The sequence below is a fragment of the Podarcis filfolensis genome, assembly GCF_964270895.1.
Source record: "Podarcis filfolensis genome assembly, chromosome: 12".
NCBI lineage: Eukaryota > Metazoa > Chordata > Lepidosauria > Squamata > Lacertidae > Podarcis > Podarcis filfolensis.
This window is the reverse complement of record NC_139614.1, coordinates 9,894,287-9,906,665: the sequence shown is the minus strand read 5'-3', so window position 1 is coordinate 9,906,665 and position 12,379 is coordinate 9,894,287. Positions and strand designations below refer to the sequence as shown.

At 41.3% G+C, this 12,379-nt stretch overlaps 1 protein-coding gene across 50 annotated transcripts in view; it reads right to left on the bottom strand.

Moving 5' to 3' along the window:
* Positions 1 to 12,379, bottom strand: part of CLASP2 (cytoplasmic linker associated protein 2) — a 121,101-nt gene that overhangs the window by 26,755 nt on the left and 81,967 nt on the right. For 16 of the 50 annotated variants that reach the window (XM_083577585.1, XM_083577603.1, XM_083577595.1 and 13 more), the window contains 5 exons: positions 9,703 to 9,873; positions 8,835 to 8,942; positions 5,013 to 5,119; positions 2,897 to 3,141; positions 1,543 to 1,606 (listed from right to left, as the gene is read on the bottom strand). In XM_083577585.1, the coding sequence (XP_083433711.1) occupies positions 1,543 to 1,606; positions 2,897 to 3,141; positions 5,013 to 5,119; positions 8,835 to 8,942; positions 9,703 to 9,873 (695 nt within the window). Of the gene's footprint in view, positions 1 to 1,542; positions 1,607 to 2,896; positions 3,142 to 3,962; positions 3,987 to 5,012; positions 5,120 to 6,166; positions 6,230 to 8,834; positions 8,943 to 9,702; positions 9,874 to 12,379 lie in introns of all 50 variants that reach the window. The other 34 variants (XM_083577594.1, XM_083577611.1, XM_083577568.1 and 31 more) reach the window with 5 other exon arrangements.

The following is a 12,379-nucleotide window of genomic DNA, read 5'->3' as shown; positions in this document are numbered from 1 at the left end:
GCAGGGTGATGTGTGGACAACCCAGTATGAATTCTCTTCAAACACACTATTAATGTTTTAATGTTGCTGTGATAAAAAATAGCAGTCTGAATGGGCCCCAGATCACACTGCTTTCCACAGTTCCCCAACCCACAGAGGCTACAGGCCTAGGATAACTTTTCTTAGGAATCAGTCTCCTGTGCACAATAACTTGAGAGTAAGCTCAGCTAAACACAGGCAGGATTTAGCTGTACTAATCTGCAGAGAAGGGGCAGAAAACCCTTTAAAGTACAATGACACATAACTCCAGTTAAAGAAACCAACATTTGATGCCTGTGATACAAACATTAAGTCCCCCTTAATACAGTCATTTTATGCTTCCTTCTATATGGACCTGACCATTAGGTGCAGTTGTGACCGACTCTGGGGTTGCAGCGCTCATCTCGCTTTATTGCCTGAGGGAGCTGGTGTACAGCTTCCGGGTCATGTGGCCAGCATGACTAAGCCGCTTCTGGCGAACCAGAGCAGCACACAGAAACGCCGTTTGCCTTCCCGCCAGGGCGGTACCTATTTATCTACTTGCACTTGACGTGCTTTCGAACTGCTAGGTTGGCAGGAGCAGGGACCGAGCAACGGGAGCTCACCCCGTCACAGGGATTCGAACCGCCGACCTTCTGATCGGCAAGTCCTAGGCTCTGTGGTTTAACCCACAGCGCCACCTGCGTCCCATTTGATACAAACATTTAAGTCCCCCTTAATACAGTCATTTTATGCTTCCTTCTATATGGACAGCCATATGTTAGGCTGAGAGCTGCTGACTGGCCCAAGACAGGAAGTGAGCAAAGACAATGAGTTAAGTGAGTTCAAAATGTGAAACTCAAGTGCTCAGAGTATTTACTTTAGTCCACAAAAGCTTATGCCGTATGAAATTTGCTGGTCTTTACAAGCCACGACTGATTTTTGTGCTACAATGTTTCGTGTTATTTCAATAATTTGAATAGCGAGCAACCAGGATGCAGTTGCAGAAGTTGGCTATCCCCATGGTTTGGACAAAATGTTCTTAAGCATAGTGTGAAGATGTAGGCTACTTATTTAAACTTTCTGAAATTTTAAAGAGGACATGAACTCATGAAGGGGTGGCATCTGCTCCTCCACACACTAGTGTACAGCTGTATGCAAGTACAAAACTATCCATGGATGGGTACTATTCCTGCATTCAAGAGCCCAGGGTTCCTGACTACTTGGAGAAGACCTTTCTAAAAATAGAGAGCTGTATCCATGGGGATAATTTTAGACAGTGCAATGAATGTACTAGACCTGAAAAACAGTTCTGTGTAGATATTTCTCCTTTAGAAACAAACACTGGTTCAGTAGAAGGTACTATCTGATTCTATCATGTGCCTCTTGTACCATTAAAGGATTGGGCCACTGTTAATTAAAATAATATGAACACACTTGGAAGTGCTTTCTGTCCACGAAGTATTTAAGTCTAAATCTATGACAGTATTCTTCTAAAAACTCTGCAGATGTTCATAATTGCTATGGAGCAAAACAAATACATACCTTGCTATGAGGATCAGCAAACATCCTCGTGAAGATTTCACACAACCTTTTTAATTCAACGCGACTGCCAAAATGACATAAGACTAATTAGTAAATGGCAGGGTAATTTTATGAGCAACTTTAGAACAACTTTAAAAATGAGTCAGTGAAATATTTTACATTCATTAATATGTTTGGCAATGTAAACATACTATGTTTTACACTCAGAACTATAGCACAGAATCAGAAAGTCCAAGTAAGGGTCAACAACTGCCGGGGGGGGGGGGAATTGTCTACTGTTACTTACCTGCAAATCTCCATTCTCCTTGAGAACCTCTGTCTGTGTGTGTGTGTGGGGGGGTGAGCCAGGAGAAAGGCAGGTTCGCCTCAGGGGAATTCATACTTTGGGGTGGGTGGGTAGGAAAGGGAGTATATGAGTCCGTTATTTATTGTTCGTAAGCCGCTTGGAGATTCATTTGAATGAAAAGCGGCATAGAAATACAATAAATCAAAATCAAAATCAGTGGCCCAATACTTCCTCTTAATCACCATTAAGGTATCATTGTTATGGCATGTACACGGTCAAGATTCGAAAGACTGAAGAAACCCCAGCTAAAGAATCATGGCAAGAAAAATTGATGGACTATGCAGAACTGGCAAAACTGACATATAAGCTACGGGACAAGGATAACTGTGACTTTAAGGATGAATGGAAACCCTTTACAAAGTATCTGAAGACGCAACAAAGCGAACTGGACTCCTTGGCAGGTTTTGAATAAACATTCACAAACTTTTTATTGATAATAACCAGCTAAATAGTTTGAGGATCTATACAACTTTGTAACATGCAGAAAACAGCATTCTTAGAGAAACCAAAGACTGGAACTGAGGGAAGTCGGGGGTGGGGTGGGGTGGGGGTTTGTGTGGGAGGGTGGGGGGAGGGAGGAAAAATGGGGGGGGGGGGACAAGGATGATATGTTTTTGGATAATATGTCTTGTTATAATTTTGAAGAAAAAAAACATTAAAAAAAATAATTCGAAAGTGCTTTATGGCTCTACTATTATCCAGAGCCATTCTTATGCTCTACGTGTGAAGGGATGTGCTCAACAAAAGCTAAATGTGATGATATCTATTCCTTACAGAGACCTTTCAATTATCTTTGAAGGAAAGATCAAGCATCCAAAAGCACTTCAAGAAATTGATGCCAGTTGCTTTCCTTTCGTTTTGCAGGAACAATGGATGTCAGCGAGCAAGTTACGAACTAGGAAGCCAGTTGACTTTCTTTTCCCTGCTGTAGAATTCATTAGCCGGAGAGTAACTATCTGCAGAGCTTTCTCAACTACAAAATCTCTTACCTAAAAAAGGTTTTCCTACCTTAACGTTCGCTGGTTTTTTAACAAATTTTGTAGCCCCAGAAGACCTTCTTTTCTTTCTGACCAGTTGGAGCTTGCACAGCGATTGAGGACCTCGGCCACATCCTCCGTCTGCCGCATATAGGTAGGGATGGTGCCATTCCGAGAGCTGTACGATCTTTCTGAGCAAGCACTGGACGCGTCGCTGTTGGCATCATCATCGGAGTACATTCCATAGGATTCGTATCTCCTTCGCACCGGCTTTTTCTACCACACAGAGAGCATCATTTGAGGAACCATAACCAATTTGGAGTGCCTCTTACGCAAATATCATGCACCTTTTCATATAGCAAACCTCCCTGATGCCACTGTCACCTGCAGCTACACCCGGAGCAGCCATCAGATTCATACCCATCTCATTTCTCTCACCGCACTGAACCTGAGACCCTCTGGTTATTTGAAAGGGAGACCTCCTCTAACCATGATCGTTTAATTTCTTTATATAAAAACGGGCAACTTTTCCCTCAAAAAGTGCCACTGAAAACCGCTTGCAGAATATAAAACCACACAGCAATCACATTGAAACGCACAGTTATCAGACCAAAAGCAACAAAAAAGCAAGAGCAAGAGCCAAAACCATCAATAAATTGAACAGAATCAAAAGTGTGTTCAAAGAAATTGCAGCTGTTGTAGTACAGATACTGAAACTGCTAAATGATGTTCCAAATCTTGCTGTGCTTACTAGGCGGGGAGGGGAAAGTAAAGTTCAAACAAGTCTGTAACATTAATCTCTTAACACAACTGGTACTTTGTATAAGGCAATAATTCTTCCCACCAAGGGCACTAAGGTCATAAAGGCAAAATGTGCACGAATGAGCAAGTCCAACTATATTAGACTTTAAAAAAATATTTGGAATGCATGGAAGTCACACTGTAGGACAAAAGGACAACAACATATGAAACTATAATCATTTGGAAACGTTCAGCTCCTTAAAACAATTGTGAACCTGGGACACAAGTGAAGCAGACATTACGTATTTATTTAAAAACACTGAGCATTTTTAACAGGGAAACAAAGATTGTTATACCTTAGTCCGTATGTCTCCTAAGAGCTGAGCGCAATGCATTACAGAAGAAACAGAAAAGTTATGAGCACAGCTGACAACGGTTAAATAGTGTAAGCACAGATGTCATTACCTCTAGTTAGAAATGAGGGCTGGGTTTAGCCTCAGGAACAAAAGAAAACATAACAGTTTTAGCTAGATACACAACTGTGGACCCAAGCTCCTTTTTTTGAGGAGATGTAATCAGGAGCCCCCACAACAGGCTCCCTTACTGAGGACGGAGCTGCGAGGCGGGAAGCCATGCCTGGGCCGGGCCATTGGGGCTGGGGCGACGGCTCCTTCTCCTTCTGGCTTGGGAAGGGACGTCTGTGTGCACCCCACCCCAGGGCTGGCCAAGACGGAGGGGGAGGACACAGCCGCCACCCACAAAGGAGGGAGGAAGAGAGCATGACCCAGGGGCGCTGCTCCTTTCCTCTGCTGGGCTCCAGCACGTGAGGGAGCCCACGGAGGCCTAACGCTGCCAGCCAGCCGCAGCTCCACTCCTGGGTCAGGCCCCCTTCAAATCAGTCTGATCTGACTGATTTGGAGCAGCAGCGTCAGTGGCGAGGGCTGGGCCAGCGCAGCCGCAGCAGGCTCCCTTCCTGCTCTGCCCCGGGCAGCGGTAACACATGGTCCACCGCTGGAACCATGAACACCATCTTGAGCTCCTTGAAGGGAAGGTGGGATATAGATTTAATTAATAACTAAACAGGAAAAATGTAGACCAGTCTCTGCCTCCAAGGAGCTTACAATGTAAACTGGACAGCAGGGAAAACAACAGTGAGTGATAAATGTATGTAAATGCAGTTACATGTACTATGGGGATAAAGATTAAGTTGTTAAGAAAGCTTTGAGGGGAAGGTAGATGAGTTTGAAGGAACAGAGAAATAATGGCACGTACGGTCAAAAACGGAGCTCCATGTAATTTAGCAGAACCAATAATCAAATTTGACAGTAATACAAACTGCAAAGCTTTTACTCTGTCACCCCCCCTCAAAAACAAACAAACAGGTGTGTGATAGACAAGATGCTCACCAAAGCATCTGCTACTGCTTCTTCCACATCGGAGCCTGTGTTCAAGACACGCATGGCACTAACTGATGAGGATAACCGACTTGACTGACTTATTCCAAAACCTGTGCCTGTCATAGTAAGACAAAAGAAAACGTAAATCAGAATCATCCTGGGAAGGTCAATGCAATATAAACTAAAATTTAAAGCCACTATTTAAGAAGTTTTATGCCTTCCAATATTTGGAAGCGGTGAAGCCTCAAAAAGGTTCATCTCATTTGTTCTGAATCTGGCTGCTTGCCTGCTTGCCTTCAACTCAACAAAAGGAACACTTACTTGATTTATTAAGGGAAGTGAATATATGCAGAGCCTACCATCAAGACCAGCCCTTGCCATAGAAACCTGGTACACTCTCAGAAACCACATGAACCAGATGGCTCAGGAGAGATACTGGCCATAATCTAGAAAATTCTACTACATGCACACTCCAGAGAAACAAGTGCAGCTAGAGTTCTCCTTCAAGTTTGTTAAAGTAGCTCCTGTTGCTAAAGACAAGCAATGGCTCAGTTTTAAAAGCAATTTCCCTGTTTAGTTATCTAACTGTGGCAGCAAAAATTTTAAGGAAAGAGTGCACTGCCACATACAGTTTGCAGTGACATGTTCATGTTGGATTTTGGCCTTAATATCCTAATAAAATTAAAGTACATTTAAAGGCAGTTATTTAACTGTACCTCATGTGGCAAAAAGAACAGAAACATACTGTGTATACATAATTACGCAGGAGCTGAAGCAACAGCAACTATTTTCTTTTTTCTACTAAAATGTGTTTGTCACTTTGGTGTTTTTTAAAACTATGAAGCAAATTAAGGGAAACCACAGTCAATACAGCCTACAGCATTACATATCATAAAGCTACATGCATTAATAAAACTTTGGAAATACAAGAATGGAAAGGAAAAGAAGGAAAAACCAATAAAATTCACCTGAAACTAAAGAAAAACTGCTGTGTGTGCGAGGAAAGGAAAACATTTTGCACTTTTATCTACTCTGGATATTCGAAATAATGTACAGAAATTAATACTGAAAATGATAAAAAATAGACTGCATGAAAAATCAAATGGGGTAAAAATAATCCAGGATGATGGCACAGATGATAGCAAAGTGTACTCATCCTTCACCTGTAGCCCCATAAACATCTGGAGAGTAGAGGGCACCAGTGGATCTGGAGTGATGCCTGGAAGCTGCAATAACAGGATCATATGAACCCTATCTATTACTATAAAAGTAAAGTATAGAACAATTGTACAGAGCGCAATGGAGCAAGGTCTGGGCAAAGCCAGGAAGCACTGCTTCATGACAAGAGCAACTAAGAGCAGATTCACATCAACACTGAGTACAGGGTACAATAATCCTGTGATTATTGGCTCCCTGCCCACAGAGCTCACATGCAGCTTCTTCTACCCCCATCTTCAAAATTGTGCTATTGCAAACATTCAACATTTATGTTTGTGGTAGGTGCAAAAATCTTGCACATGTCAAGAGTTGCATTCAACTGGCTGGTGACATGCACATAATTTTCAGCATTGTAAAACACGCCATACGAACTTAATGGTCGTGAGACCGAGTTACATTTTCTGGAGAGGAGAGAGAAATAATTTGCCTTACATGAAAAACGTAATAATTACAAGACTGATTCTAAAGGCGCCTTTAGTATTTTTTTTAAAATCTAAAGCCATCTGTCGCAAAATCAGGAAATGACTAAAAAAAAAAATTCAGCTAAGCAACCTATCTTTTTTGAGGTTCACAAAGTTGTCAACCTTGAAACCTCATTTGGCACAAAACATGATAGTTAATTCTCTTCATATATTAATAATAGTTTAATTAAAAAATCCCCTTAGTCCATCTGTGTATCTAAGAATCATTAAAAGGACAGAAACCTTGAAGTTCTAATTCTCCTGGTGAACATTGAAATTAAAATGTGTGAATTCATTTTTCCAAGTTAACATAATTAACATTTTACTTGATTCATTACGTAAATCACATACAGCATGCAACTTCCCCCTTCACATTTTAGACATAACTTAGTAAAAGGAGTGTAGCAAAAGCGTAGGGAACAAATGTGTTCTTTGTGTTAACATTTATTGTGTTAAAGTTAATAGTATACATAAATAAGTCCTGATTACATGATATTTCCTCATCAAAAATGTGGAAAGTAGCACAGCTATCAATGGGCATTCCTTGCCCATTGATGGGGAAAAGACTGAAGGACAGGTTGCCTTAACTTAAAACAAATGGACCACTGGATGATAACTAAAGCAAGCTTATACAGAAGAGTGATTTCCAGGGTTTTGAGTTAAGCAGTGGCATTGCAGTGCTAAATTTTACAGAAACAGGAAAAATGTGGCTTAAAAAACCCCTAAGTTTTTTTTTCCAGGAAGGGAACGTAAAAAATAAGAAAAAGAATTGCCAAGCAGTTTAAGCCATTGAAGGTAGTTTTTAAAAAGTCTGATCAATGCTCAACAAGGGAAGTTAATTCAATTTCCCTGGATTAAAATGTTTTTAGCTTAAAGCAGTGTCAAACCACAAAGTGGCTGGACCTGGTATTAGGCCTTGAATCAGCGCTTGTGGTTTGTTTCACTCTAAACAAACCATGGTTGTGCTTTGTTCAGAGCAGGGATAAGCCAGCTCCAACTCCATCATCCATGACCATTACTTATGATGGCTGGGGTTTATGGGAGACCTGTAGGGCACCACATTAGCTACTCCTGGTTTAGAGAAAAACAAACAATGGGCATGTGTTTGGGCATAGTGCAAAGTGAACCGCTCTATGGTTGTTTCCCTGCTGGAGGAAAGGAGGAGCACAGTGGGAATATTTGAGCTGCATGCTGTAGTAAGTAGGTCATGCAGAGACTAATTTGCTTAGCTATAGTTTAATGGCTTTGTGTTTCATCCGAACGCAGCCACTAAATGTCAGATAAGCAACTTAGAATATTATGTCCATGAAAAAAGACTTTTCTTCTAGAAGTTATCTTGTATCTATGAAATGCAGAAAGGTTTCCAGTGCCAATATTGTGTTCCCAGGCCCGGCACTAAAGTAAGGTTTTGAAAAAAAGCCAAACCTAATCTATAACTTGTTTCTTGACTGTGCTGTGAATCTGCCGGTTTTGCAGGGTAAAAAAACGAGTCCTCTGAAACTGCATTGCCACTACTACACTATAAAATTATTAAATGCATTATGATTTTCATACTAAAGATCAAGAACAGGGGAAAATCAAAACAAATCTAGTACGGTAAGAAGGAACGGCTGATAAGCATGTGCAACACAGAAACAAAGGGCAAACCTTGATTCTCAGAATATCAATTTTACAATCATTTGCGCCAGGGAACAATCCAGAAGTGTGCACCTATAATCAGAGATACTATAGTGTGCTTCTCCCAAACAGGTATCAACCCTGAAGAACTCCCAAACTGCTCCTTGAACTCCAGTTTTCAAAAGAAGTTTGGGTTTTAGTGCAAGAGTTGATGATTAGGTTACGGGGTGGGGGGGAATAGTATGTGTAACACTGAAAATGATTTCTCGTTTACAAGAGAAACTGGGAGGCAAGAGCGTTGAAGGGATGGCTAACTGGCATGTGTGGAAGAACCTTGGGGGTTGCTAGGCATACACTTCTGGATTGCGTCGTCACTCTAGAATTACGGAGGGCATTTTTAGGCTCTTCAAATGGGCAAAGTCTTCAGCCAGACTTAATAGACTGTCTTGTTAAATGCCATCTCTTTATTTAGCTTATATTAGCAGATAATCAAGGGCAAACACAGCCATGCAGAACAAGCTCTCCAAGTACTTACCAAGGGGCGCAAAAGAGCGGACAGGGCTTGTATCCCTGCTACTTTCACGGCTGGCTTCCCGACTGCACCCCTGACTCACACTAGGCCGAGGAATACGGCTACCTCGTGCTAGTATGATTCAGGGCGCAGACCAACAGCAGCACAGAAAGGGAGAAGACACAGAAAGAGTTGACATTTTAATGCAATCCCACATGTTACCTTTCACAACAAGACCCCACTTTTCTAAAGCACGAATGACACCTAAATATATGCATTTCTCCTTACTTTGACTTACAGAAAACACAGGCACTTCAACAGAAGCGCACGTTTATCATGTGCCCATTTGGAAAAGAGTTAAAGTGCGAATGGAATTAGGCACATCTAACTTTAGGGGGAAATAGGGCGGAATTAATATATGCTGCATATTTGTTCATACCTGCAGATAAGACTGAAAGTCAAGGATATTCATTTTCATCATTTTCTGTATTTCTAAGAGGTGCTTCTCGCTTTTCATATATACTTAGAACTGTGAAACATGCATGCAATAAACCTATGCCTGTGAGAATGCTTTTCCACATACATATATTAAGCGACAGGGAGTGGGCATTGCTGGAAAAACCACCTAGTGTGTGAAATAAGCCTTAGCCTGGGAGGTGATGACTGGATATTTAGTGAGCTTGCTTTGTTTACTGAGTATGCTTTTCCAATCTAAAGGAGAATAGTAAGATGCTTACTATTCTTTACCTAATGTGTTACTAATCTCAGGCTATGACATGGAAGACCCAATTTACAAGCAGATATTCAGCAAACCTGGACTCAGATCACCTGAATTCAGTGACTATGTGAGAGATATAAAAGAAAGAAGCTATGACTAGCTAGCAAGCCTTACCAACTGACAGTCTTGAAGGACTCGCCTCCCTGCTACATCCTTGACTTCGCGGAATCTTGCTTCGCTTTTGTGCTGTTGCATGACTGACTAGCACTCTCTGAACCCCTGTGTTCATAGTTGAGAGTGTAGTTGTAGTCAAAACTCTTCCAGGGGAACCAGAACGGCTGCCAGCTGAAAGCAAAGCAAAGCAAACATAAGCTATACATTCCAATGCATAACTGCTTGGGAGTAAAAGAAAAATCTCAAGATAAATGAAACAGCTATGGTAGAATGGAATGGTTTGAGAAGTTGTTTGGAAGAACCTGACGATAATGAACAGCATAGAATCTGGAACATGTGTGCTGTGTTAAAGCAAAGTTTATTAGTTCATGCACAAAATATGCTTTTAATATTTGTACCTCCTTAAATACTAATTTCCAAATTTTAATAATTAAAACACATACCACTCGCATTAAACTGCCAGGGGCATATTAATGCATCATCACAAGCTAGGAACTAATTACAAGAGTCTTGATGCTCCAGAGACATAGCTGGAAGGAAACTGCTTATTTTGTGTAACATTCCCAACTTTAATTGGACGGGGGTGCCAAGGTCAGTGGGGCTGATACTCCATTTCCAAAAGCAATTATCAATGCTAACCAATAAGCCATTCCTGAAACTTGGGAAACCAGAGAATAGCCTCTGATGCCTTGCAAAGAGATGTCATTTGGCAACTAGGTGCATGCCCTGAAGAACTTGTGATCACCTAAAGCAGCTCTTTAAATTACACCTGAACATCCAAGTACTAAATTTTCTTTGACAATAGGTTTGCAAGTTAGAACTTTACGTTAAATAAACAGTTTCACATGCACAGAGTATAAAAACAGAGACATCCTATTTCCAAATGTTTTAGGCTGCAATCCTGGCTGGGAATAGCAGAACTGAACAGAGCACTGGGGCCATGGCTGCATCTAAAGTAGTGTCAGTTGTGCTGGCTAGGGAAGGTGGGAGGGCAATAAAACTGCTTTTTTTTCCTGCACTAGCTCCAGGCATGTGTGTGTTTGACAAAGTCTATCCCTGATAGATGGCCCTGTTTAGAATCCCACAGATCCTTGGCTGGTCCAGTTTCGTCTTGGGGAGGACGGGGGTTCTGCTGGCTATTGCTGATGTGACAACTTCTATTTGCACTTTCAGAAGCCACTGTTGAGAGCTCTGCAGTGGCAAAAAACCCCTGTCTGCAAAGCTAAGTTGAGGAAAACCTCCATTGTATCCTAAGCACAAGCGTGGAAGCTCATGGCAAACTGCCCTGTAAATCGTTGTACAAATTGTGTCTTTGAACATCTTTGTCTAACACAAAATAGAACCAAACTTGGCAAGTGAAGATAAAGTGACTTGTTGGTAAATAATGATATCCTAACACTTTTCATTTTCAATGCATTTACAGCATAACTGTGTAGGGCTGAAGGACAGCAGTCCCACCCATTTTAAAAAGCGCGACAGGCTGGTTTTATTTTAACACGTAGATTTCTTTGTAGTAGTATGATATGGCCTGACATGACCAATCCTTGAAGACAAATCAAAATAACCACATACATTTAAACAATCCATTTCATTATGTACTTCATTATATAAACAGGATCAAGATGGAGGATGGAGGGGCAAGTCAATGCACCATGCAAATGCTATGTGAATCACCGTGTCCATTCGGATACAATGTGCTAATGGAATAGAACAGCAATTCCCAAACTAGATGCTTTGTCACACTGGTGCGCAGTGAGAAGTAAAGGCTCCTCTTAGTCCACAGCAACTGTCACTAGGGCAGGAATGGAGAACTTGAAACTCTGCAAATTTTGTCGGGTTCCAATTCCCATCAACATTTAGCCAGCATCAGCGGTTAGGAATGAGGGGAGCTTTATTCCAGCAACACCTCAATGAAGTTCCCCAACCCTGCACTAAGGAGACTGTGTTTCTGTATGATGCCCTGTTCTGGCCGTGGTTCCTTCTTAGCACCATTAGCAATCTGCAGGCAATATGCTCTCTTACTGTATTCTGTTAAGATTCACTCACTTTCAACAAAGCAGTTACCTGCTCTCAAGAGATGCTTGTCACTGCTTCTATGCATGGGTCACCAACCTGAGAAGTTTTCCAGGCGGTACGCTCAGAACAAAGACATACAGAAAGGCAGGAGGCAGGACCCTCCAAGTCCACAGCATCAATTCGCCAAATGCAATTCTTACCTTCACATTCTAAAATAAACCCTTTTTGGATATATATGTGTCTCCAACTTAAACTCAAAAATTTAAGTGTACGTCAGCTATCAGAGGTTTGGGAAATACCGCTGTAGAATGCCTTCTTTCAGGCAGGAGTCTATTCAGCAAAAAAAGTATGTGTACCGAAACCCAATTGTGTATGTTTTTTAGCATAAATGTGTTTGGGGTCCCTGCATAGCATTCAGACTACTTGAAGGCCAAAATGCTATATATACTTGGAAGCAAGTCCAATTAACTCAGTGAGTTTTACTTCAAATTACATAGGCACTGGGGTTCCTCCTTTTAAGAGCTGTTGCTAAATATTCTGAGTAAGTTTTAACCCTGGTAATTTAAGGTGTCCCTCCAAAAATATTAAATGAAACAAATGGATTTTTAGAAGATTAAATTATACGCTCCATGTTAAATTCTGTGGTAAAGGTAAAGGGACC